The 27,477-nt window shown below is 41.2% G+C and overlaps 2 protein-coding genes across 6 annotated transcripts; both read right to left on the reverse strand.

Moving 5' to 3' along the window:
• Positions 1–1,286: 1,286 nt before the first annotated feature.
• mapk4 (mitogen-activated protein kinase 4) lies at positions 1,287–13,921 on the reverse strand. Of its 3 annotated transcripts, none has more exons than XM_034234819.1 (9): positions 13,674–13,921; positions 10,852–12,253; positions 10,119–10,294; positions 5,442–5,586; positions 4,179–4,261; positions 3,885–3,963; positions 3,422–3,641; positions 3,049–3,214; positions 1,287–2,891 (listed from the first exon to the last, which is right to left on the reverse strand). In XM_034234819.1, exons 2-9 carry the CDS (start codon positions 11,216–11,218, stop codon positions 1,938–1,940), a joined length of 2,190 nt encoding a protein of 729 aa, XP_034090710.1. In that variant the 5' UTR covers positions 11,219–12,253; positions 13,674–13,921; the 3' UTR covers positions 1,287–1,937. The 3 variants fall into 3 exon arrangements, with proteins under 3 accessions (XP_034090710.1, XP_034090712.1, XP_034090711.1); XM_034234821.1 differs by having other exon boundaries at positions 13,311–13,921; XM_034234820.1 differs by having other exon boundaries at positions 12,859–13,921.
• A 7,353-nt stretch (positions 13,922–21,274) lies between these two features.
• tspan36 (tetraspanin 36) lies at positions 21,275–27,170 on the reverse strand. 3 transcript variants are annotated; one of them, XM_034234840.1, is made up of 8 exons: positions 26,900–27,170; positions 24,256–24,447; positions 23,999–24,073; positions 23,774–23,869; positions 23,200–23,349; positions 22,901–22,984; positions 22,545–22,671; positions 21,275–21,431 (listed from the first exon to the last, which is right to left on the reverse strand). In XM_034234840.1, exons 1-7 carry the CDS (start codon positions 26,957–26,959, stop codon positions 22,591–22,593), a joined length of 738 nt encoding a protein of 245 aa, XP_034090731.1. In that variant the 5' UTR covers positions 26,960–27,170; the 3' UTR covers positions 21,275–21,431; positions 22,545–22,590. The 3 variants fall into 3 exon arrangements, with proteins under 3 accessions (XP_034090731.1, XP_034090730.1, XP_034090729.1); XM_034234839.1 differs by having other exon boundaries at positions 21,275–21,460; XM_034234838.1 differs by lacking the exon at positions 21,275–21,431 and having other exon boundaries at positions 21,576–22,671.
• Positions 27,171–27,477: the final 307 nt, after the last annotated feature.

The following is a 27,477-nucleotide window of genomic DNA, read 5'->3' on the forward strand; positions in this document are numbered from 1 at the left end:
TGCTAATGACTCCGATGTGCTTGATGTCTATTGATAATATCAAATAATTTACCTGGCTTTGCTTTATCTATAGGCCTACTATTAGTAAAGTCCGGCAGTGGCTCAGTCAGTATGGGCTTGGACTGTGAGCCGTAGGGTCGCCGGTTTAAGTCCCCGACCAGACCTAAATATGGAGTGTAGACTTCTACTTGGAGAGGTCCCAGTTCACCTCCTGCCCTGCCGTGGTGCCCTTGAGCAAGGCACCGGACAACCCCCTCACTCCCATTGTTCCCCGGGCGCTGTACAATAGCTGCCCACTACTCCTAGTACTAGACTCCTGGTACTAGGATGGGTTAAAAGCAGAGAACACGTGTGTTTCTGAGAGGTTTTTGCTGGCAGTTTGTTTTATGCATCTCAGTATTGTGCCTCTGGAGTTCCCAATATACAGACTCTTGTTGTACATATACATAAGCTGTTAACAACAGCAGAGACAGGCTGCAGCAGAGCATTACATTTCAAACAGGGAAACCAGGAAAGGAGAGGCCTATTTCGTCTAGGTAAGATGGATTTAACTGTATACCTTTTTGACAAAAGCTCAACAGAATCATTTGAATGCTGTTTCCATAGCCAGTATGCAGTTAAGAAAGAACGAGGCACAAGCCAACAGCCTACATCTCTTAATTAATTTCCCTTGACCCTACCTGATTTGGTTACCTTTATTAAATAACATTCTGACAGGCTACTGTCTTCCACATTGGATAGAAAAGTATTTCAAAATATATGTTTTGGTAATGTTTTTCTTTCTTCTAATGATATGGTTACAGGGCAGCATTTGAGTACAAATCATTTAGATTTTCAAGGATCTACGTTCTCCAAAATATAAGTTACTGTTGTTTGCATTACAGCTGTCTTGGGCTAATATTAAAGTGAGCAAAATTGTAACAGATATCTGACTGTCTAGTACAGAGAGGATAGTATCTTTTCAGTAAGTGGGATGACCTTTGGTGCACCAGGCAGACTTTGCGATTGAACTAGAGCATAAATTATTACGATAGATCGTTCCACATTAACCAAAATACAATTCACACCAAATAAACAGAAAGGTGTGCTCTATAATTCAGAAAATAATATTTTAAGATAAATGAACATCATAAACAACAGTCTTGGGAAATATAATATAGAATTAAATATTTAAATAGTTTTATACAAGTTTACAAGGCATGTAGCACTGCAGTGACAGAGCTCATTAAGTCACTGTGGGAGCATTAAAACAGCAACAAAAGATCCTCATAGTTTACCACGCAGCATCATTTGACTGATTCTCTTTAGTTAATACATTCAGCATTTTACGTGTCATAGTCATTATTGGGTGTACATCATCATCGGAAGACTGTATGACTTTTGGGAAATTAACTGACCGATTCCCACACAGCAAGGGATCTTGTAGAAACATACATTTAAAGCAAACTTCAAATAAAGTGACTCCTCTAGATAACTGTTATCCAGCACGCAGTAGCCCAGGAAACTATTAGTTTAGTCAATTGCAGATAATTGTATAACAGAATTAGTCGCTATCAAGTCAAGGTTTGACAGCAAACCACAAATACCATAATCATTAATTGGCTGATTATTTCAAAAATATTCCCATGTTGAACAAATACTTAATATTTGAAATGCTAAGCATGGTTATTAATTTTCAACCCAAATACTTTTTAACCACTTATTGCCTGAGAGTACACTTGACAAAGCTGCATAATTGCTTTTTTAAGTGAGGGTTTTATTCACAGCATGTGGCCTGTCGTCGCTTTAGTAACAAGAAGACTGCTAACACTTAGGTCTAATGTTTAAGTAGGACTATTAACCACAGATCATCTGTACTATTGAAAACACTATGAGCATTTGGAAGTGCCAGCCATTATGATGCTATACTGAAGAGGACCTGAAGTTGAAATTCAGCATCAAGAGTTTGGAGTCTGGGGTGGAGGAGTCCTGTGCTCTGGGAGCCTAGGCACCTTTCGGTTAATGTTCGGCTGTTTGCTTTCTTCCCTCCATCCTCCCTCTTTTCCTTTCTTCCCGTCTGCTTTCTCCTTATTCTGCCGACACAGTTTCAATGCTCGGGATATAAACACGTCCAGGTCGAAAAGCCGCTCTCTTTGTTTGACAGGTAGTGACTCCAAGGAGTCATCATTTACTGGCTGAGAAATGGAGGAAGTAGAAGAAAGGGGTTGAGATTCTAGGGAAGGAAAAAGTGTCGAGGCGGGAGAAGATAGTGTTTGAGGTGACTGAGGGGGGGGGAGTGGAGAGGTGGGAGATGAGGGGAGAAGTGAGGGGAGGGAATTAGAGGAAGACGTGACAAGAAGAAGTGGTCTCAGTCTATCTTCATCATATTCAGATGATGGTTGCTGCACAACTTCCCCGTAGTGGAAAACTGAAGTTGGGAGGTCAGTCGGGGTGAAAGGGAGAGGGGGAGATGAGACGTAACCCGAAGGTGAACATGGCTCCACAGAAAGACTGGGTGAGTGAAGATGAGACTGGGTGCTTTCCACCCAGCGAGAGATCTCTTGGAATAAATCCCCGGTCTCCTCTTCTTCCTCCTCTACGGCTTCCTCCTCGTTCATCGCTCTCAGGTCCTCCATGCTGCCACCAAGTGGCTCGGAAGGCAAAGGAAGGCTATTGGTGTTACGCTTCCAATGAGACAGATCCAGGATCAGCTTAGGCTCTGAGTAGTGTTGAGGCTTGCCCTCCTTCCAGGCAATTTTATCCAGATAAGAAGGAGATCCCACTTTGTAGTCACAGGAACGACCACAGTCCAGTTCCCCATACCCCAGACCACAGGCCCGCTCTAGGGAGGAGGGAGAGTTTTCCAGGAAGCGTTCAGCTGAGCTGCTGTGGGAATACTTGCGTGGATCCACCTTTAGAGCACAGATGGTGAGTAGCAGGGAGAAGGTGAATTGTGTGTTGAACTGCTTTCATTAATACTACTCTTAACTACACACTCTTTTCATTGTGTCATTAATAAATGGTTGTATAAATCAGTCAGTATATGGGAAAAATTAAAGCATATCCAACCTGTGCCTCCTCTATCAGTGCCGTGGAACTGGCCCGGGGGTCTCTCTGCACCTCCTCATCCTCTGTAGTGTCTCCTAGGTCAGAGGACATGTGGGCAGGGGGCATGCAGCGACACCTCCCGCCCGACAGCTGCCAGGACACATCTGTTGATAAACTGCTCTCATACCTGCAGGGGAGCAGAAATGACTTGTAAAAACGTTGCTGGTAAGTACATATTCGGTCCTTTTTACATTAGGAATCTTTAGTAGTTTCTTGTGCTTTGCCAGACTTTTCTGTTTTATACTATTATTGGCATGTTGGCTCTACGTTTTTATCTTTATCTATTTCTGTATTCTATATAAAATACTAGTGTAAGAAATATAAATTCACACACTTTTCCCAGTGGATGCTGGAGGCCTGACTGTTGCTGTTGCTGAGGCTCTGCTCGGTGACAAGGCTGTCCTCTAGTTCGTCCTCGATGCGGAAGGGATGCGAGGAGGTGGGTTCATCCTCAGGACAGGAGTACTGCTGGAGGAAAGGGTGTGACAGCGCTGCCTCAGCTGTGAGCCGATCCATGGGGTTAAAGGTCAAGATACGCTGAAGGAAGTCAACAGCTGTGAAGAGAAAAGAAAGGGATCAGTGAAGGGAAGAGGATTAATAGAAATAAAATATATGTTCTTCTTAACTTTTATTCATATCCCTCTCTCAGGGCTAATTTATGTAGGTTAGACATTCAAAACTCTACAGTTACTCCATCGCCTCAACACCCTCACAGTTTAGAAAAGTTAATGTTTGCTTTATCTTTATTTACATATTCAATTTATCTTGTTTGTCCCTGCTGTATTTTAGTATTGCACCTTGAGCATCCACTTCAGGCAGCAATTCAGAAAAGGGTTTCTTCACTTTCCATCCATGGCTGACATAGGAAGGTATCACCTGGGAAAAGGATGACAGGGGGGTTAAAATATGTGCATAACTCTGTTGTGGTTATATCTTTTTGCACATTTCACAGCACTCCCCTAGGTTAATAAAGCTTATTGTAGTTGAATGCAACACAAAGGCAGGGCCTTAGAGAGAAACATGACATAGATGACCGTATTAATAAAATCAGTTTGCAAACATATGACTAGCAGCAGCCACTGAGGCGTCACCTGTAGCAAGTCCTGCCTGTCCTCCTCTCTCAGCACCGGCACTGTGTCGAGGATCAGCTGCATCTGCTCCAGCTCATGAACGCCTGGGAGAGAGGGAATCAACCAATCAGAGACAAGCAGAGAAGAGACGAGCATCGGTTACATAAGCAGAAGAAAATGTGACCAATTAGAGTCAAACAGGATCACTTGGTGGTGTGAGCTGTCGAGTGAAATAAATGACAATGAAAGGGTGTTCAATAAGAAATCTGAAGTTAGAATGGAATATGCAGCAGTCTCTTTCATTTGATTTGACTTAAAATCTATGAACAGAAATCACCACTTTAAGAGCCACATATTCAGACAGAATAAATCAGATTCTGTAAAGCTCAACTTTTGTCCCTGAATGTGGTGTAGCCAGACATGCAGCATGCTCAAACTTTGCAGGTAATAGCAGAGCTGTAGCTCTCCCCACCCGTGTCATGCAGGGTGGATTTGCCCTTTAAATGTTTCAATCAATCTAATGGGCGCCAGTAGGTGGTGCTATATAAACACACTCACCACTCTGAGTAACAAGCAAGCAGTTGTATTGTATTGGGATGAAAGTGCATTGCTTTCCCTGTCGTAAACAAAACACATGTGACATTTAAAAACTGCTGCTTAAGTATGGCAAACATCTCTCACAGTCCATGTGTGAAATTCGAACAAAGAAGAACACCAGGGAACAGATGACGCTATTGAGTTTGTGGCATCATCTCTCCTGTGGTGGAGAGGGCTGCTGGAGGTCAAATCAGCCTGTCAGGAGGAACTACATCTGCTTTAGACAGAGAGAATGTTTCTATCATCATTGTTATTCTGGTCAGGCAAAGAAGGAGCCTGCAGAAAAAGAATAATGTATCTTTGGTGGAGAACACTATGTACAGGAAAACTCTCCATAGCCCTCACTAGATGCTACTTTGTCTTTTTATTCTTACATTTCTACTAGTAACAACTTTAAATGGCAAAGGACACAGAGGTGTGTTTGAATACAACTGATTTACCGGATGTTATCACTATATTAACTTGAGAAGTCTTGTTTAAGCCTTCAATCTTATTTTGTTCGGTGTTTATTATATCTAAGATGTTAAATAGAGGTGTTTGAGACTCCTATGTTTCTGCTCAATACTAAACATATCTTTGTATTTCTCCATGCAATCAAAAAAATGATGCGCATAATCAAAATGTTCCTGCAGTACATCAAGGTCATGAGTGTGTTAAAGGACACAGCATGACAAACAGTAGAGGTACCTGCAAACAGCATGCGTCCTGTGAGCATCTCTGCCAGTATGCAGCCAGTGGCCCACATGTCGATGGCCTTGGTATAGTTGTTAGGGGACAGGAGCAAACGGGGGGAACAATACCACTTGGTTACCAGACCCTCAGACAGATAGCCCTGGAGAAGGAGTTGAGGGTGTGAGTGAGAACAAATACAGGGAAAATAGGTAAGTGAAATTAATTATTTACTGTAGGTAAAGAACATTAGTGATGCACATGCAGATAATTAGCTTGTGAGATGTTCTTAACATTTAGTGTGTACTTGTTAGTCTGCATGCATGTGTCTAATATTTAAAAAGGATGATTACAATCTAGTTGGTCGTGTTTTTGTTTGAGCGCGAGCCTCATTAAGTCAGTACGTTCAGCCACAAAAAAAGGAAATGTAAGCTCATATTTTGAGTTACACCCACAAGGCTTGGGTTTTTATGTCAGCTACATGAACAGGCTTCTCGATACTCTCTATAGAAAACATTCGCCTTATCTCTACCTTCATTTATGACGTTTCACTGAGCCTTTGATGCTCTACTTTTTCAACAACACATGTCCTCTCATTACTTCTGCTCCAACAAGGCGCCTGTCTGCTTTTTCTTTTGTAAACGCTCACCTTGTGAATAATACTGATATTGATGTGCATGGAGATGAGCAGCAGCCACATGTATTCACATACAAACCAGATTTATCTGCAGAGTAATGAGAATGTGCCTGTTGCTATCATTAATGCTCTTGTGGCCTTTTATAAATCACTTCACCTCTCAATCTCTGTAATAGCTCCACTCTCTGACCTTACCAAATCTCAAAATCCCTGCACTTACTATATGATACTTCCATTATGTTCCTGGCCATGAATCTCTCTTCAGCCAATTCTCACTGCTCTGAGCTCCTAAACTGATACAGTATGAAGACTATATAGACTGCACAACAATCCTAAGATTTAGGCTTACACATTCTTACACATTTGTATATTTCTGGAGGCTGCAAGCTAGTCTCATGCTGGCTAGAGTGTCTGTGGACATATCAAAGTAACTTCCTTCCTGCTGACATACTATTTGTATCACTCTTATCCCCAAAGAAAACAAGATTTTTGTGTTTAAAAAAGGCGGACCCACAATTTGTCTTCTGTCTTTTTCTCCCTCCATTCTTTGTCCTCGCTGCACTTCTTCCCTTCTGTTCTCCCATCACCACTTTTCTTAAATCGTGTTTTTTCAGGCCACCAGAGTAACATTTCTCATATACTTCTAAACCATATCTTGAATGAGTTGGAATTAAATAGCATTATTGAGTTCCTGTGAAAAAGGAGATATTAATTGAAGTTCAGTTTTACTTCGCTCTTCAGCCTTTCTGTTTTCTCTTTGCTCCTCCTGTGTGGCCTCTCCTCTCCTCTCATTTCAATCCTCTTTGCCCCTGTATCATGTGTAGCCTTATCTTTAGGCTCTCTATTCCCTGTCTTCTGCCCTCACTTCACCTTTCACACTTCCTCCCCTTCCCCCCCAGGCTCTCCCTCATTGCTGCCAGGAGATGACAGAGCAGAAACTGATGCTGAGTGTTCAATGATGCACACACCTTGCCTTCTATCTGTCTGTCCCTCTGTTTTGATGACTCTCTCTATCCCAGTTATTATTTGATGGACAGTGTCTTTCAAGGAATGTGTCTAAAGTACAACATTTTGTAGAATGTAATTTTATTTGATGATAATTAATCTGATCGGAAAAATAAGCAAGTGTAGGTCTCAGTTTCAAAGAATGATGCACAGATGTGCCCTCACCTTTCATCATGTAACTGGGTTTAGCACACAGCTATTCCCCATTATTAAATATTTGTTGGACTTCTCTACCCCTTCCCTTTTCTCTCATCCTTCTCCCCTCACCACCTCCCACTTGCCTCTCCATCCATTCCCTTCATCTCAACTCATTGTTTCTCTACGTCAGCATCATCAGCTTTGACTGTCACTTCTTTTTTTCTTCACACTTCACCCCATCTCTCTCTTTTTGCCCACACCCTTTCTTCTCCTCCTTTATCACCTGTTCCATCCCTCGCTCAGTTCTTGTCAGTTCCACTCATTTGGACCTGTCCTACTCCTACTCCCCTCTGCCTCACTTCTTTATCTTTCATCCATTTATTTCTCTTTCTTTTCCAACACTTTCCTCTTTTCACCTTTCCTCTCCGTCTTTCTCCTTTCTCCAGGTCATGAATAATTTCTAGGCAGATCCAGTGCCGCCTCAGCAGGTGACATAACCACTTCAAGGTGCTACTTGTGTTGACGGTAAACGACATCACCAATTATCTTTGCTCTGCCTCTGTTTCCCTTCTCTCTTATTTCAACATTTCTGTTATCTCTTTTTGCCTGAATAAATGTTTGTCTCTGTTGTTGCATTTAGAGCGATTTGAAGCACTGTAGAGTCAGAGTGTGCTGAGAAAACATCTGTTATTACATGTTACTGATAAAAGGTAGGAGTGATTTCTTTGGAGCAATTATTATAAACCATACAATCTGAGCCACCAGCTATGTTTTATGGCCCAACATGAAAGTGAAAACTATCTGTCGTTTTCACATCACATGTTGGAGTAAATACTGAACACGTCTATTCCCACAAAAATGTTTTAAAAAGCAGTGATTTGGTTCTGCATTATTAAATAACAGAGAGGAGGCTAGCACATTCACTGCAGGCATCTGCTTTGGTGTGAACACTGCATTACAACTAACCCAGCCTCATCTTACACACACATTGCCATACACACAGACACATACACACACATAACTCTGGCTCTCAGACACATCAGCTGGAGCAGACTCTTCATATCCAACTCAGAACAATCAAAGCCACGTCAGCAGTTTAAAATTAGAGTGTAATGTGCAGCCAGCACTCTCAATGTTTAATAATGCATCCCCATAATCAAAGCTTTGAGGCAACGTCTGCAAAGGAAGAGGCTCATATTGCAGCACCTGACAAGGGAAAAAAATAATATATCTGTAAGAGCTCAAAGTACTTGGTGTTGAATAGTCCATGTGTTCATTTATCCATTCATCTATCTATATATCTATATATCCATCCATCCATTCATCTATCTACCTAGTGACAGTGCAGAAGTTTGAACACAGTGTTCTCTGACAGGCTGAGCATTTTCTGTAGCTACACAGTGTGAGAGCTATATGCACCTAAACGCAGAAAGGGGAACAGAGTGAGAGTTTCTGCTGTCATGCAAAACCCAAACCATCTTCATCGCTCTCTTTGATATCTTATTTGTACCGATTTTCCCTATCATTCCTATTTGCACTTTCTCTCACCCTTCTTGTTTTTCTGCCCTTACTGCATTGTTCTTTTCACCTCCCCTCCTTTCACCCTTCCATGACTTATCATTTCTCATCCTTGCTCCTCATCTGTTCTCTTCCTCCCCCCTCCTCCTCCTCCCCTCCATCTAAACCCCCTGTGTCTGCACCCAGCTGATCCCCAGTCCCGTGCTCTGAGCTGACAAAGATCGCTTTTCACAAGAGCTCCTCTCCCTCTTCACATGCACAGACCAGAAGAACACACACACACACACACACACAGTCCTGCCCTGCTAGTGTTACAGTATTGCTGTGGGACCTTCGTGCATAATAAAGCAGCACAATGGGGCGGTAAATTGTCACATCCATCTCTCAGAAGCCTTTATCTACAGTGGACAGGCTAATCCCAGGGTTTGATTTGCACAACACTTGATACCAGGTTTGGGGAAGAAAATGTTAATAGTAACAGGTATGGTAATAAAAGATGTAGGAACAAGGAGACAGCTTGGCAGTGCTGCTATAGCAATATGTAGAATCCTAGTGTAGCGGTTACACATTTTTAAATGTCAAGTTTGAAATAGTGTATTCTGTTTGGATTGGGCGGCCAGTGTTGATCTTTGTCAGAATCTGACCAATGAAGTATAAGATGTCACCCAAGATAACGCACACACCAGACAGACAACAATTATTCTGTTTTTCAATCAACCTGCTGATATTCTACGGGAGGAAAATCCCAGTTTATAGAGTATCCTTTGTCACACTAGTGCAAGGGCTTGTGCACGGCTGTCTGACTATCACACTTTCTCTTCCTTCATTGAGAGTGAGCAGCGATAATGCATTAATATTAAAATATTTGGATTCATCTATCATCAGCAGAGCAGCCCACACTATGTCAGACTGCAATGATAAGATTGAAAATCCTCCTTATTTTATCAACTTTGCTGGCTTGAATATGAACAGTCTGATTATTTTTTGTAGTATTAAAAAGCACAGAGACAAAAAACACAGCCAATATTAGGTGGGCAGAGATCATAACCTGTATCCTGGCTTGTCTTCTGAAGATTATGGCTTTATAAAAATGATTGAAACTTGTTGAGAGATCAGGAGGCTTAAGAGAGTAATGATCAAAGGCATTTATTGGCTCTCCTCAAAAGAACACTTGGCACATTTGCCACATCTACATGTCCTACATAGATCCAAAGAGTAATAAGCTAAAAGCTGGAAATATGTGTACAAGTGTTGCTGATTTTAGAAACTTCCAGTGAATATTTCATCTTTGATCATCAGTCACAGACTTTTCATTAAAAAAGTGTGAGTGTAAATGTCCCTGCAGTTGGCCTATGTGTGTGTGGGTGTGTGTGCGGTAGGGTTTATTATTCTCTTACCTTATGAGAATAATGCGGGTCGACTATCCTGGCCAGTCCGAAGTCTCCAATCTTGAGCAGCAGTTGGTCTGTGTTGAGGAAGATGTTGGCAGGCTTCAGGTCTCTGTGCAGGACGTTAGCTGAGTGAATGAACTTCAGTCCCCTCAGCAGCTGGTAGAACAGCAGAGTAGCATGACCTGTTTAAGGGAAAAGGCTCAGATATCAGGAAACAACACACCACTTCTCTTTTCAGTCTTTAATTTCCATAACGATGCTTACCTCTAGTGAATATGCTTCATTATGTGTTATTGTGTACAACTTGTATGGATAGCTTCTCTACAATTAAAATAATTGAAATCACAAAAGGAATAAGGGGAATATTCAACGAAAACGCACATTTTGTGGAATCATTTCCTATGGGCAACACTGTTTTGGCACATAAAGTCAAAAAGCAATGGTATCACTCAAATAGTTACAAAACATGTTTATTTAGAGGATACAAACAAGCTGAAAGAACAAATCAAAATGTTCTGGGCAGGATTGTACTGTGACTTGTGGATAAAACACTGTCTCAGTAAAAGAGTGTCTAAAAGGACAGCGACTAATCCAATAATTCGCAGTGTAAACAAAGCCAGCAGTGCTGCAGAAACAGAACAGTAGTGTTTCAACAAACTGTGAAATCGGGTTTAGGAACATAACATTTCTTTTTTTTTATTTAACTTTGATCTTTCCATTTCCTTTTTAGTTCCCATACCTGTGGGTAGTGGTCCTTGTTCTAGCAGTCGAGCCAGATCTGTCTCCATGCACTCTTGCACGATGTACAGGGCACTCAGTTGGGTCGGGTCTCTGGGCAGCGGTCGTCCATACGGCGCCAAAACCTCGTGAACACTCACCACGTTTTCATGGAGCAGCCGGCGGGCGATTTTGACCTCCCGCAGAGCGTGCTTCAACGTCACAGCATCGCGCATCACCAACTTTTTGATTGCCACGCGCTGGCCGGTGCGCTCATCAACAGCTGAGAGGACCAGGCCTGTTACACCTGTGCCGAGAGGTCGAAGGTCAACAAAGTGACCACCGAGGTCAAAACCATGAAGGAAGAGGGGGGTCTCTTGTCTGGCCATGATAGCTTCGTCTGCCGGTGTTAGGGACAGATGATAGATGGTTGTATGTACTTTGAAATAGCTTGATGGATCCCCAAAATATCACATTTAAAGGTGCTTTGGTTTATATTGTGCACATTAACTGACGAGTTGATATTTAGTTGTGTAGCTGGTGCATCTAGATGTCCGTTATCTTGTAGAAAATATCCAAATGAAGTAAAGAAATCTAGTCTGCTAAAAGGTAGTGGCAGTTTGAGGGGCACCCATATGTTCCAGTAGGGTTACTTATTCCAGATTTGGGTCCAGAATTTGGAACTGAACCAAGAATTGCAAGCCGGTTAAAAGAAACACAATTTTTCCTTCAGGCCTACCAAGTGTCTTTGTGCATAATCTTCACCTCCTCTGCTGGTCCTGTGTGGGCAGATTATTTTACTGTAGCAGCTGAGAATCCACTATGTTCCACATTAAAAAACAACCTATGAGGTTAGTACGTGCTTAATAAAACTAAAATGTACTTTTTCCTCATGACACTTGATGAAGATGTTTCTCTGTTCCAAAGATGTGATGGGACGCTGTGCTCTGCTGCAGGGATGCACTTCTAATCTCTCACTGCATTTTGTTCTTGCGCAGATAGTAAGGATGTCAGTGAGTCCTATTAACACTACCCAGGGCAGGGGTATCCATAGAAACAGCCCTCTGTGTGGCTGATCCTGCTTTTACATGTGTAGATGCATCATGGGACAGCAGCAGGAGGACAGCCAGTAATCCTCATCGATCAGTCTTCGATACTGAGTTAGGAGGAAGGAGGCGAGGTTAGGTGAGTTAAATCAATTCTGTCAGCTCCTCCTCTTCTTCCATGATACCAAAGTCAGTCAGTCCGTCAGACAGTCAGACAGTCAGTCAATCAGTCAGTAAGTTCATTCAGTGTGAGGTCCACAGTTGGAGGGTGGTCAAATCCCAGAGCTGTGGTACTGTTGCATGTGGTTAGTCCCTCAGTAATCTGCTTCCTGTTGCCTTCTGATGAATGTAAGGGGTTTCAGCATCAGGTCGTGGTCACTGTGAAGAGATAATGCTATTAGCTGAGTCGCGTAACAAATCTGCTGCTGAGGATGAAAAGAGGCGAACAGAAGAAAAGCTAAAGATGAAAGTAACAGAGGAACAGAGCCAGTGTGTTAACAGGGTCTGGGTTGCAGGAGAGTTGCCATTACATAACACTAAATGGCAGAGTAACCGAATCTACAACCTAACGTGCCCTAGAGAGGATAATAACATCTATTCAGTGACGCCTTAATATCTGCTATGTGATGCTGTTGACATTTTAAGCAGAGACACTGACAAGATGAAGTGGATTACCATGGCAGCATTGTTTTCAGTGATAAGCCATTTCATTTTCTGATGGCATCACACAGCATAACTTTCTGATTAAACGTGAATAAAACTAGCCGACAACTGAGTTCTATACCCACAACTTGAAAGGTCATATAGTGGTAGAAAACAAAGGATTGGCTTTCTCACACCCCTGGATCCCAGGGATGCAAGAATTCAAACAATCTTTTGAACATATCTTTGCTGTAAAAGGCCTGAGGGCATGTTTGCTTTTCTTTCTAGACGGGGGGATGTGCACTCAATAACTTCTCTTTAACAGCCTTCAACTTACTTACAAACACACTCCATGTCCATGTGAGCCTCAGTCAGGCAGATAGTCAGAGGCTGACAGCGTGTAAGCTGAGAACAGAGGCTGGGAGAGAGGGAGCGTTGACAGTGTTGCTGGGTGGGAGACGCAGCGCTGGGCTAACTTTATATATAATGCATAACCACTGGAGATGGCACTGTGCCTTTATTCTGCAAATGTTTTCAGCTTATGCAATTTTTTTCAGTGTATGCAACCAGAATACATGTCATAAATACAGATAGTTTGCAGTTTGTTGATGCAATGCAATAAAATGCATTTAATTGCAATTGTGAAGTCCATTGTCAATTTTTTTTTAAATATAACACTGGCTTAAAAAAAATATTTTAATTCAGGTTAAGGCAGAAAATGAAACCAAACTCTACACAATATACAATATGATGTGGTGATGGCAGATGAGAGGGTAACTAACACATCACTCACAATTAGTCCCTTATTGTTATCTTCCTCGTTTTACTCCCCAACAACAGGCGTTAATGTAGTTACAGTTCAGATGGAAAACACTGCATCCTCTCTGCACACTGACTTCATGCGGCTGCCTTTGTGTGTCCCACAGTAACGCCCCTCTGACAGAACAAAAACAGTGAGGTTGAAGTGCATCTAATAACTACATAAAGCTCTATTTAAAATGAGAAAATGAAAGTAAACCAACGACAACCAGACTCGAGCTCATTTTAGCTCCTCAACCAGCGTCCCGCTATCTTCATCTCTATGCAGTATCTGTTCGCTGTACAATAACAAGAGGAAGAAGAAAGAAAGATAACAGCAGCAACCAGCGGTACTCACCGCTTTTACGCAGCCGCAGCCTGCCGTCCAGAAAGAAAGATCGGGGGAACAGATGTAAGAGATACGGGTCCCTCGGAGGAAAGAAAGTGAAACACGACCGGATCTCTCTTTTGTGTCCCTGTGATTCAAATGATATGGGGGGGCAGCCGGTACGGGTCGGTACCGGGGAGATCCGCCGAGATAAAATAAGCCACAGGAACTGCTATAGAGCCGGTTATTGTGGGAGACTGTCCTGAGAGAGGGAGGAGAGGAGGGATCACCTAGATCAGATAGCAAACATGTAGCAGACCTGAGAGTGGACACACTGCACCATGACTGACTGAGTATCTCTCTCTCTCTTTCTCTGGATGCTGAATTCATTGGTCTCAAAAGCTAAATATCCGAATCAATTTAAATTAAAACCCAAACCAGCCTCCATCTTGTTCTAGCTGAATTATTATTGTTTGATCATCATAGTCATCTGCAATCCCGCATGGTGTTTGGGATTAAGGTTCCCCTAGCCATTGTGTTGTGTTCGAAAGCTGTTACCGCTCATGGTGTTCGCGGGTCAATTTTGATCCATGATTTATCTCAGTCCAAAACACTCCAAAATAATGACTATCATCCAATATTGTTTTAATTACATCATAACTAACTTATAATGCATTCATAACCGTACAATCCTGTTGTAATTGTATAGCCCCAAAACACATTACACCATATTGGTTCAGGTTCAAGTGTTAGTGTACATATTCTTTGGTAAAGGAAAGGTCGAGTTCCCATGGGGGGAGGGGGGCCAGAAGGATGGGAGACCAGGTGCATGTTGCGAAAACAATATTGTTACAGTGGATGAAGGGGGTGGGGGTGGGGTGTCTAAAGTCAAAGATGAATCTTGATTGGGCCAAAATTGACCCTGAGCCACCCACAACAATGCTGCTGGGCAGTGGCGGTTCTAGAACATTTTACATGGGGGGGCAAAGGGGAGGCAAGAGGTCATGCCAGGGTGGCATATAGGAGGGCGGACAGTACGTGGTATTTTACACTGTATATAACCTATTTATTGTTAATTCATGCCCTAACACAAGTGTTCTTAATGCACAAAAGAAACAAGGTGTTCAGACAAACAATCGGGTGCCCTTTGAGTCCCCCAAGCTTACCTCAACCATTTTAAATGAAAGGAAACTACAAAATGTATTTTAAAGCAATGAATTAATGGAACAGGTTGTTTTGCATTACAATTAGGGCCGGGACTTTAACGCGTTAATTAAGATCAATTAATTACACAAAAATTAACGCGTTAAAAAAATTAACGCATTTTAATCGCACTTATTTTTGCACCGGGGAACGTTTCTCACTGGATGAGTTTCCGGCGTACCGATTATACTGGAGCACCAACTAACGTTCATGACTTCAGACAACAACAAACCACAGTGAACAACAGTGGGAAATGTTGTTTTAAAAAACGGACGGATGGAAGCGTCGATAAAAGCACGGTTGTGTGCAAATTATGCAAAAAGGAATTCGCATATCACCGCAGCACATCAAGCCTCAAGTATCACCTCAATGCAAAACATATAGCAGCTAGCGTGGAAGCTAGCGTGGACGTTAGCCTCTTTTATCGCGTTCACACCAAAAAGAGCCGGTACTAAAATTAGTTCATGAGAACCTTTTTACCCCCACGAAAGTCCCTGCTAGAGAGCAGAGAGCTGCTAGAGAGCAGGGACTTTCGTACGGCTCTCTTGTGAGAAAAGAGCTATATTTCTGATTGGCTGGGCGGATTGCAAACCACGCCCCGTAAAACTCCCAAAAAGTTTTGTGAAGCCGCCATTTTATTATCCTCGCATTAGCATTATTAGCATTAGCCCAGCGCAGAAACGCAGAGAGACTAATTTATGGCAACACAAAATAAAACATGGGAGCGGTGGAGATGAGGAGGTGTCGGCGTTCTGGCGATTTACTCAGAAGGCTGCTGGGACTCCCAGCAGCTTCTACTGAAGCCAGTCCCTAACTCAGGGGACTTCCGGCCGGGGACTTTGGGCGGCAATATACGCCGTGAAGTGGTTTGCGGCCTGCCAGTAAACCCAGAAGAAGCAGAAGCAGAAGAAGAAGAAGTGACGTCAGCGGCTTCATTTGCCTAATCCACCCCCAGGTTCAAAGAGTTCTCATATAAGTTCTCATGAACCTTTGTGGGAAAAGTACTGCGGTGTGAATGCGCCTAATGGTATACTAAAATCCATGTGGAAAAAATTGCTTCTCACTGTTCTCAGGTCAAATATTTACATGTGATTAAAAATGCGATTAATTTCGATTAATTAATTACAAAGCCTCTAATTAATTAGATAAATTTTTTTAATCGAGTCCCGGCCCTAATTACAATGTAAAATTAAATATATATTTTGTTTTAGACAGACACAAAAATTGGTTGTCTTAGACAGACATATTTGCATGTCCTCACTAAGCATTATTACATATTAATTTAATATTAAACAAATCAAAATGGCCAATTATCCCAAAATGTTGCTGCTAATATAATCATATGCTTGTCAACTTTAACTGATCAAAAATCAATTCTGAAAAAATACTTATCTATGAAATTGCAATATTGTCCCTCAGTTTGTTTCAACCCTGTCACGCCATATCATTTACCCTCCTATTAAAATAATGGATCAGTCCGTGTGTGATTCAGGGAATTACATCACAAAAGTGTCAGTTTCTTCTCTTACCTATATTTCAATTTTTGTATTTTCAGATTAAGATTGACAAGCTCAACATTTCAACTCTGTTATATGAATTAATAATAGTAAATAATTGTTTATTACAAAAATAAACAATAGTTTTGCAAAATATTACAATGTTGTAATGTCCTTGACTTCCATGTGGTGCCATATCTTAGCTAAACAAGGTCTCATGCCTACTTTTTGTCAAAAACTTCAACCCTGTTACATTTTTTCAAGGAAATTCCTAGTAATTATTTATATTTTGTGCCTGAGGTGGGAAAATGTAAGTAGTCCACTACCAGATGTTATGACCAAACATTTTGGTTTCATTTGTCAAAGATATAAAGACCCAAAAGGCACCTGATTCAGAGAATACTCAGAATGCTGCATACTGTAAGTACTTAATTATAATTAAGTACACAAATGACATCACCCATCTCTTCAGAGAGCAACAGGTGACCTGTGCAGCAACACATTTCAATCAATATTTGTCAATACTAACAACTGCTAGATTGTGCTGCTGTAATGGAATATGTAAGGAGAATAAGAACATACCATGTGGTCCAGCTGGAGTTTCATCTGCCTCCTGATCCCTGCCTCTGGCCCTCTTTCTGATACTTCATCTTTATTCCTCACATATATTTCTTCTTCTTCACTAATGTCTTCATCTCCTCTTCTTCCTCCTGCTCTGACCCTCCTGGTCTCTTCATCTCCTCCTCTTCCTCCTGCTCTGACCCTCCTGGTCTCTTCATCTCTCTTTTCCTTTTCCTCTTTCTGTTCGTCCTGATCACTTCTCATATGTCTTTTTGTTGTTGTTGAATCACTCCTATACTCTGGCCTGCAAGAGTCTACTTGTGAAAAGCACTGGTACAAATGCTTGTATAACTTTACACGTTAGGGCCATGTAGCCTAGCTAATATGTAGCATATCATAAATATAACATCAGAAAGTATTGATCAAGCGCACACAGGCAGCTGTGTTTGGATCCAGTTTTTACGGTAAAGGATGTATCCTGGTTTCATTGATCTGGCCTCATGGCTGTGATGTGTAGTTTACGTGGATTTAATAGTAGGCTACCGCGTAGTTTAGCAAAGTGATCGATCTCCCAGCTAACGCTGTCTGCGTAGTATTTTGTAACGTAACACCCCAAACAGCGCCCGTCTGTTAAACGCTATCGATTCAAACTAAAGCGTTTTATTAATATTTAGTTTCAAGCTCTCGTCCTTAGTAAAAACAAAACTAGTGGAAAGGGAAATGCTCCAAGGGGAAGCTGATCCATAGGTGCTGGGACAGCTCGCTCCCTCTCTGCAGCGGTGTGAGCCGCGGGCTGTGTGAACGCAGCTACGGCCCTGCATTAAACTGCGGTTTAATGCAGGGCCGTAGCTGCGTTTTTAACGGGCCTAAAATGATATTTAAAATGATTCACTTTTAACTAATGTAATGCTTGTTTTGTTGCTTGAGAAGCTTGTGGAAATAGTCTAGGTTTGTTTTAGTACAGTTTTAGGGAAACAAAAGTTAAGGGGGCAGCTGGGGGGGCAAGGCTCTACAGTGGGGGGGGCAGCTGTAGAGCCCTGGGGGTGTATGTTTAAAAAGCCTGTGGTTAGTCTATCCTTATTACAGAGAATACACATATCACAGTCTGTTTACTTATTTCATTGTTAAGTTGAATAACATTCATCCGTCTGCAACTTAGTTAATCTGCCAAAAAGGCCACATTATTAACCCGAAAGTACACAAAAAGTACACTTCAGATGCTCAAGTTCCTTGACATGCTTCACGCTTTGAAATGTCACCGATATCTGTTACGGTTCTTCAACAAAACGTTCACATGTAAGAGGTTTATCTCTCATTCAGAACAATGAACATGCTCTCCTCTCACTGATTACTGCACATCACCATGGAAACCTTTGATCTCTGGACACGTCGTTAGCTCAAATATAAACACCTGTGTCATGGAACACGATGATGTCATAACTCCAACTGACATGCTCAGAGCAGCAGACTTCAGATAATGGTTAATGGTCCTGCCCTCAACAGCTTTACGTCAATTATGGGGTGTCATCATATGCCGTTTCAATAGAAACCTTGGAGCCGCTCCACACTATTTGCGCCGCATAAGCGCATAGGTGCGCCGCATTTGAGAGGCCCCCTCTGCAAGATGAGGCCCCCTCCGCAAGGTGAGGCCCCACGCAGTCTGCGTGATCGGCCTGTAGGGAGGGACGGCCCTGGATATATCTACACTGTAGCTATGTACAAATGACAATAAAAGCCTTGAATCTTGAATTGTACAATAGTGATGCAGAAATCTGATGAATACTCTGCTAAATGCAAAAAATTAGATGCTTGGTCAGTGGTTCCTTTGTGACTATAGAGGGGGGGGGGGGCTGTAATCAGAGTGCTGTTGCTGTTTAGTAAAAAATAAAGTAACCCAAACAACAACCGTTGATGTACATTATATGCTTTAAAGAAAAGCTTATTGGATTTAAAGCCACTCTACATCTTTACTAATAGAATATCCTGCTTAATCTGAGGTCTGTACTTAATACGATTGTTGGTGGGATTAAAATATATGCACAGCTAGTTACACACATATATTTTTTGTTAATATAGAACAGATTTAATTGTACTACATTTGAATCTGCTCCGAGTTATTTTGGTCTGTGTTGCAGGTGAATGTCTGCTCCTTCTCCTGTGTGTCAAGTATAGATAAAACAGATTATAAGCGGAATGTAGTGAAGAGGAAATTGTAAAATATTTGTGTTGCTGTCTAAAAAATATTTTTATTTGGTAACAGGGCATCTACCAGAAAATGTAATAAAGACAATTTTGCAAGGAAAGATTCTCTGTTCTTTTGAAGACTGCACCCTATTGTATCAGCTATAGGTGAAATGTACCCAAACCTCTTTCTAGCACTTTTGAGTAATTTGGGACATCTGGGAGTTACATTTCCTGGAACTATTTCCAAGGGTGGCTTTACATTATTTTATATGGACTTCAAATGCAAGCTAAAGGCAGGAGGAGAGTCATTAGTCACTGTAGGTTAGCCATACAAATCACTGGCATCTTTATAATAACACTGCTCAAAAGACTGAAAAGAAGCAGAACAATTGAAGTATAAAGGAAGAGCGAATATCAGTCAAGCACTTGGATGTGATCTATTTCTGCCTTTTCTAATTAACACCGATAGTATCCGACAAATAGAGACATCAGTGTCAGCAGTGGGTGGCTACAACACACACACACATACACACACATACACACACACACACACACACACACACACACACACACACACACACACACACACACACACACACACACACACACACACACACACACACACACACACACACACACACACACACACACACACACACACACACACACACACACACACACACACACACACACACACACACACACACACACACCACACACACACACACACACACACACACACACACATTCTCGGGTCAAGAGTCATCAGATCTCTGAACAGAAAACAGAAAGCAACTGTCCGTCTATTTCCGGCACAGAGTGAGCAGCAGCATTGTGTGTGTCCTCCTCAGATTACCTCCCTCCAATAGTTCCTGTCTAAGTAGGAAAGGAAATAAATAACTTAGAAGTCAGGCTGAATGTGACAACATCTGACTAAGTCTGCCTGTTGGTATGTAATAAATGTTTTTCCATATATGTAAGGCCAGGGAGAGAAAGACGAGGGCACATCTGTAGGTGTGCAAAGATGACTCATAAGGGAATAGCAACACTGCACGAACAAGCGGTTCTTACCCCAGTGAATTCAACACATTTCAGTTCTTTTTTTTACCGTAAGGCTGAACACAGTAGATGTTAAAAATGAGCGAAGCCCAATGATATCTCAGTATTATTATCTTGGAAACATTTTTAAAATACACTTTGTTGTTTTTAAGTATTAGGTCCACCTAATGTGTTTCAGGAAGCCTACAAAAAACAGTTATATAATATTGAAAAGTGTGGGGGCATCAGGGTTATTTCAAAGTTTGTTCAGACTTAAGACTAAAATAATCAATGTAAAAAAAATGGACGCTCTTTTTAATTGACATAACCCACAAGCAATCACCTCTCTGTTCCATAGAGCAGGCTGACAATGTTTGAAAACAGAAGCTAATAATGAATAAAGATTTTCTTAATTTATGTTCCTGCATTATTGACTGGTAATTTACTTCAAAAGACAGCTACTCTGTTCAGATTTTTGTTTTTATTATTTACAGAATAAGAGCCAAATCGTCCTTGCTGCACCACCTGAATTAAAACGTTAACACTTCAGAAAGAAGAGAGCTAGGGGAGGTCAGAAAAACATGAGCACAGCACAGAAACAGTTGGGTGGTCCTGGTAGGTAATAGAGATGCAAATACACCTCAAATGTAAAAAAAAGGAAGAAAGAAAAAATAATACATTTGTAGAGAATTATGCATGACAAGAGAGGGAAGGTGAAAAACAGAGTCATACACAGAGAGATAAACAGACGTGAGTGAAAGAAAGAAGCGATAAAACAGACAACTTTGGGAAAGAAGCTGACAAGGTTATCTAGCCGAGTGTGTGCCAACAGTCCTCAGAGGACGGGCCTGTCCAAATGTCAACATAGACCGGAGCAGAGAAAATGCACTGAATAAGATATGCAGCAGAGAGATACAAGAGGTGGACAAACTGAGACAGGGCAGTGGGGTCATTCACATCAACTGAGGCCATTAATACTGCCCCAAAACACAGAGCTATTGTAATAAATACTAAAAGATGTAATGAAACTCCATTATAACAACTGTCATTAAAGTTTTTCATTTGAAATCTAAATGATAGTCTCTTTAAGCTCTGAAACATCTGAAATTCATATTGTTACCAGTGTTTGAAACATATTTTCTGCATGTATTTCTTGTATCCTTTAATTTATTAATATAATGTCATTTATATTCTACTGCTTCTATATGGAAAACATAAGAGTGTTTTTTTAGCCTCTGTGACCACAGGAAGTGCTGGATGGACTCAGTAGGATTCTTTATCACCGCCTGCAGGATTTCCTTTATTACTGCAACGACACACACAGCAGCAACAAACCTGATAAAGCACAAACAAATAAACATTTGCTTTAAAGAACAGGGACTGGAAAACAGGAAAACTTAGCTTGATACATAGCTGGTTTGAATGTGTACTTAATTAAAAAAAAGTCAAGGGTACTTTACATTTTAATGGTTGGAATCAGTTATATGACAGCCTCATCAACAGCTGACCAATTCTGTAACCTGTGCTGTAAGGATTGATGACTATGATGAACCTAGACATGCGTTTATGTTCTCATTTATCTTTTTGAACAGTAAGGCTTATGTAAGATAAACACTCCTAGCTTGCGTATGTCTACGGAAAGGGCCTCTTTATCAGCAGAGTCAGGAGGTAAAAGGGGAGAGATAACCACTGTGCGACATGTTTCATATGATGTTCCAAATGTACAACTGCAATACTGGTCTAGTGCAAAAATAACCAGCTTTTTGAAAATAACCTAGAAAGCCGTTTTTGCATAACAATGACTATAGGATTAGACACAACTGTGTCTCCAAAATTCCATAGTTACATGTAGTATATGTGCGAAATGGTAAAATCTTTGAAAACTATTTAAAAATTACAGGATGTCAAAAACACACAAAAAACACGGAATACAAGGCAAAAATAATGTGATGTAACTCCACACAACACTAAAGTACTGTGAAATGTTCACCTTTTTAATTTAGAAATATAATAAACACAACCAACGTCATGCTATGTAGAACTGTCACATAATCCAAAACAGTTATCTGACCTTTATATTTAAATATATACTGTATTGCATCCCTAAATAAGGCATTACACCGCTGTGCTTTCACAATCACAAAAGGTTAAAATAAAGTTTAAAGCCCTTAGCCACCATAATTTCAAAGAATGATACAGTAGTTGGGCTGAGACACTATAAGGGAGAGAAATGTAGAACTTAAAAGCCACTTTAAGCAAAATTATTTCACAAGTCCAAGAATATATTTGTGTTTAAATGCTCTTGAGGGATCCCCTTTATGTTGAGAAAAGGTCTGCCAGTTATCTATTCTTCATATGCCATTATTACAGTTATTTGCCTGGATGTGGACGTGCACTGCTGAGTGAGTGGTCAGCAAACCTAGTCTAGTAAAATGAAGAGGTGGTTGGTGGTTGCAGGAAGTGGTTCAGGCATACAGAGGCTGGTAGCCACTCCTCCGGTTGCCAGTTTTACAGGTGATCACACACACGCTCAGCATGCCAAAGAACTGCAACGGGAAACATAAAGACAATCAGACTCATTCGCTTCAAGTGTATTCTGGAGGTCCAACTGTTATGTCATTGGACAAGCTCAAGTACCGTAATTGCTATATTTTAACTATTTCTTAACATATCACACAGTTAGAGCTTAGATAGCAATTTGCATTGTGATAACAGTGAGTGGTATTTAAAGTAAAGCTCTTTCACAGCTGCTGAACTGTATGTGACCGTCTTTACCTTGATGATGGCGAAGCCCAGAATGACAAGCATGGCGTAACTCAAGACGTCCTGCAGGAGCTGACCCAGCTTCACCTCACAGCCCTGAAACACATGCAAGTACAGTGAGTGATCACATCCTGGACACACACTTTGTAAAACGTCTGCCTGAAATATTGCCTCAGAGGTGGGCGATAATAATAATACAAATAAAATCATTCCATAAAAGATCATTATCACCGTCTACAAATCGTTTTAAAGTGGCAGATGGAAAAACATTAATGCAGTTATAACAAATATACCGCTTCTGTAAGATGTACCTGTGTGTTCAGCAGGTCTGGTTGGTCCATTCTGCCTGGGCACTGCGATGTTCTGTTTTTACAGCAGGACAGAGGCACGGTGTTGTTGTGGCTGTTAGACCAGGTGGTGTTGGACCAGCTGGTGTAATTCATGACACCACAGCACTGCAACTGCAGAGAGAGAAAGTGAACATTCAAGAGATAAGGTATTTAATTTAAGTTAAATACAAAGAACAGGAAAGCTTGACACTATATCATCAACCTTATGTCTGAGCGAGTAATGGTACAGAGGGGATGTGTGAAGACCTTTTTTCTCATTAGGTCGGCTTCATTTTTGTGATCATACAACGTGACATCGATATACAATACTAATACAAATACATCACCATACTAAGATTGTGCTGTTATGGTTTTGAGATGGCCTTTTTCTTAAAAATCCAGCAAGAAAAAAAAGGGGCAAATTGAAGAACAAGAGAAGGAAACAAAAGCAAGCATGCAAGATAGAGTGCAAGCAAAACAGGAAGAGGTTAAAGAGAATGAAAATACAACTAAGAAAAAGCTAAGCTAAATATACACAGTAGAATATAACACCAACCTGAGTCTGCAGGTAGTCAACAGCTTTGGTCTCAGTAGTCTGTCCATCATAATGCACGAAGACTTCACTCATAGAGCGCTCCAGGTCTGCGTTTATCTGGACACACACAGACACAAGGTTGGTGGCCATGTTCAGAAGTAACATCGCAAATTTAAAATAGAGATGAAATTCTGAGTATAGTTTACTGTCAGCACCCAGCATTGTGTGACGCGATCTGTGACTTACCTTGCCTTTGTAGATAAAGCTCAACACCAGAGCAGCCACTTCAGCGGCAAAGATCGCCATGATGATCAGAAAAAACTGGAGGGGGAGAAGATGAAAGAAGGTGTGATGAATATAAGTGGGTAAAAAAGAGTGATAGGATCAACAAAAGCTAAAATGGTAGCTAACATTATAATAAGTGTGCCTTCTGACACTAAAGCTAAGCAGGCCGTTGAAGAGCCTGACAAACAAACGTGTGTCCGTGAAGAGAGAGCACTTACAAAGCTGAGTCCGACTTTGGACTCCCGGAGTGTAGCACAGCATCCAACCAGGCCAAAAATAAACATCACCACGCTGATGCCGATGATAATAGCGGCTGGGACCAACGTGTACTTGTCCTGGATGAAACTGTTAAAGTTGTCATAGCTCTTGATTATATGGGCTCCGACGTAGGCCAACACCACTCCTGCAGCCTGCGGGGAAACATGTAACACATCAAGGTGGGGAGCAAAAACACTTAACATGCATATCAGAATGGTTCCTTATCACATATGATCACTAACAAGTCATTTAAGAGTAAGCTAAACTAATGTAAGATTTATTTATTATTTAATTGAATTATTCCTAGACCCTTTTTTTCTATGTTTGATATTGAGTAGTTGGTATTCCGGGAATAGTACAACCTCAGTATACTCAGACTAAGCTACTGCACACACAATGTCCTGCAGAAACAAACACTTTGATAGAATTCAAGTGATTAGTGACATAATGTGTGTTTCTAAGATGATAATGATGCTTTAGATGAGAGTGCCAGCTGAAAAACTGCCAACATCTAAAAAGAAGAAACCTTCCCTTCATGAATAGCGATATAACATTTTAGTTTTTAGTTTAGTTTGATTCTATCATCACAACATGGTTAGTTAAAGAAAAACAGGAAGCAGAACAGCTTGGATCAGCCCTTTGTTCAAACTTCAAACATTATAACAAATAAAATAGATCTGTTTTGCCTTTATTATCTGCTGGGGTCTCATGTGATGAACACCCGATGTGAAAGTCATTGATGGTCTTTCAGATGTGGATTAGGCATTAGGTCACACCATAATCATGGCTTTTCTTCAAGTCATGCTTGAGCAGTGAGCTAATCAATCATAAGACTGTACATGGGCCAATTGTGTCCAGACTGTACTGCAGTATCACATTGGGTGTGTAAAACTGGTTTCTAATGTTATTGTAGAATAACACAATCTGGTCTAAAAAGAAAAGTTGAGAAGGTCAATAGGAAACAAAAACTTCAAGAACAGAGAATGTAAATAAAAAATCAATGGCTCTAAAGTATTAATCTCATCACCAGCACTCTTCACTTCCCTTTGCCCTTTGAAACCCTTTATCAGATTAAATCCAGACTCAGGGATGAAAAAAAGCCAGCAGTATGGGAGAAATTGCAAAAAACTAAATCTGCTGAGTGACGAATACTATATCGTAAATAACACTTCAAAATCTCAACTGAAATTAACTATAAAATATAGCTGCTTTTATACAGAGCAGGAAGATGAGAATATATAACATTTCCTTAGATAGATGGACATTTTCTGGCGAAAAGACGTTGCAACTGCTTTATGCTGAAAGTCAAAAATCCCCTGCATGTGCCATTCTCAGTATCACTTCCCCTGCAATAACTTGGGTTAAAGATTGTGTACTTGTCTTTGTTTCTAGCAACTGAACATGTGTGTTTTGTGTGGCCTAACAATCATTCAACCTCCACTTCGGCCTCATGACTCACTGCTCCTAATCACCCCACAGTCACGAGATCGCTGTGGGGTAGTTTCTCTACCCCTTCCCCCCCCTCCACCACTCACCCCTAATCTTTTCAGAAATTCTGATCTTGTTTCTAAGAAGCAGCACAAAGAGGATTATACAACGTATAGCCTCCTTTCTGGAATGTGAGACACCTCTGAGGCTTGATTGTAGCTTGACAAATGGACTAGAACGGTCTCAAAGATCACAAAAAAAAACGTGTGGGGGGGGGGGGGGAGATTGGTAGCCTACAGTGTTCAGCTGCATTGTATAATTCTGTAAAGACAGACCTACCAGTGGTTTGATTTTTGTTTTCAAAGGAAATAAAATCCTCAGAAAGCGTCCATTATGCCCACATTCATCTTGTTCCAAATGTGTGCTTGCTCATAGTTTAAAGCAGCACTGCTGATAACCTTTATTCAGTAATCAGATCAGTGATGATAGTGAAGCTGATTATGAAAGCAATGACACCAGAAACAACCAAACAAAAAACACTCTTCTTGTTGTTGACCGAGATAAACCATGCTTCTGTTTCCCTTTCAAGTACACACACAGGCCAGTTCTCTGACTCAATAATCAAATTACCTAGACATCTGCGACGGACAGGCACTAAAGTGTACTGGTTCCCCTCAACACGCATTTCCTCTGTAGACAGAGGAGAGCTGACAGCTGGGCAGAGACATGGTGAATATGATGATCCAACAAGATATGCAAACTTTGAAAATGAGTCAGAGTTCCAGCTGACTGGCTGGCTGGTTGACATTATTACGGAAAATCTTGTCAGTAGGCCTACTCTCTGGAACTATTACTAATATCCTTTAAGGAATCATGTGACTTCATAAAAAATTACCTACGCAGATGTGAACCGCATTAGGATACAGTACTACAAATGAGGAAGTAGTTTAATGATGGCGGCTGCAGTGGCTAGAAAACGGGCTACCAGGATGCCTACCCAGTCACAACTCTGATTTGTAGGATGGAAACCTTAAAGCGCACAGGAGGAACTGACTAGGCTACTAAATAATAACAAATAGCGATGTTTGACAGAGGGCAAAAAACATAATGTCGCAAAGCCAATAAACTGGTATATTAACTCAAATGTAAGCAGGTGGATATAATTCAGCGCCTTACCCAGAATACCAGGCTGAGGAAGAGCAGGACGGTCTTGGAGGTGAAGATCCCGCAGTCCATGTTGAGCGACGGAGGTGCAGAGAGTGAAGGAAGGCTGGGAGTCCGGGTACACTTTTTATCTCGCAGGGCACCGAGCTGCTTCTCCTGATGTTTTGGTCACAAGTTTCCTCGCTCTGTCTGGCTGCAGTGACTCTGATCACATGGTCACATGCTTCGGGGAGGAGAGCGAGGCAACACAACCGGTTCTCCCTGCAGGGAGGCTGCGTCACACCAGAGGGGAACAGTCCCGCACAGAAATATAGCCTAAAACCAAATAATGTTCAGTAAGGTAATGTGATAATTAAAACTGAATGTATTGTTTAGTATTGCTGTTTTTTTAATTGTGGTTTGAGCACTTGGAAAACATATTGAGTAACATGTTCATATTGAGTATAGGCTAACAACATGTTGATCTTGTCTTTATCTCAATTAATATGCTTTAGGATTTACTTCAATGTGAACATATTTTAATCCAGTTTTTGGAAATAAGACTATGCACCCCCCACTTAGATTTTATTTGTGTAGTTCTTCTGAAGTCA

The sequence above is a fragment of the Gymnodraco acuticeps genome, unplaced genomic scaffold (genome assembly GCF_902827175.1).
Source record: "Gymnodraco acuticeps unplaced genomic scaffold, fGymAcu1.1, whole genome shotgun sequence".
In the NCBI taxonomy this organism is placed as follows: Eukaryota; Metazoa; Chordata; class Actinopteri; order Perciformes; family Bathydraconidae; genus Gymnodraco; species Gymnodraco acuticeps.

What these genes read in the sequence shown, in the direction of transcription:
- tspan36 (XM_034234840.1), bottom strand. Translation starts at nt 26,959, where the DNA reads ATGGACTGCGGGATCTTCACCTCCAAGACCGTCCTGCTCTTCCTCAGC. An exon ending in CCAAAGTCGGACTCAGCTTT is followed by an intron (nt 24,074 to 24,255) that starts GTAAGTGCTCTC and finishes CTCCCCCTCCAG; the next exon opens with TTTTTTCTGATCATCATGGC. An exon ending in TGGGCTTCGCCATCATCAAG is followed by an intron (nt 22,672 to 22,900) that starts GTAAAGACGGTC and finishes TTCCCGTTGCAG; the next exon opens with TTCTTTGGCATGCTGAGCGT.
- mapk4 (XM_034234819.1), bottom strand. Translation starts at nt 11,218, where the DNA reads ATGGCCAGACAAGAGACCCCCCTCTTCCTTCATGGTTTTGACCTCGGT. An exon ending in AGGACGCATGCTGTTTGCAG is followed by an intron (nt 4,262 to 5,441) that starts GTACCTCTACTG and finishes CCTCTCTCCCAG; the next exon opens with GCGTTCATGAGCTGGAGCAG. An exon ending in CACTGATAGAGGAGGCACAG is followed by an intron (nt 2,892 to 3,048) that starts GTTGGATATGCT and finishes TGTGCTCTAAAG; the next exon opens with GTGGATCCACGCAAGTATTC.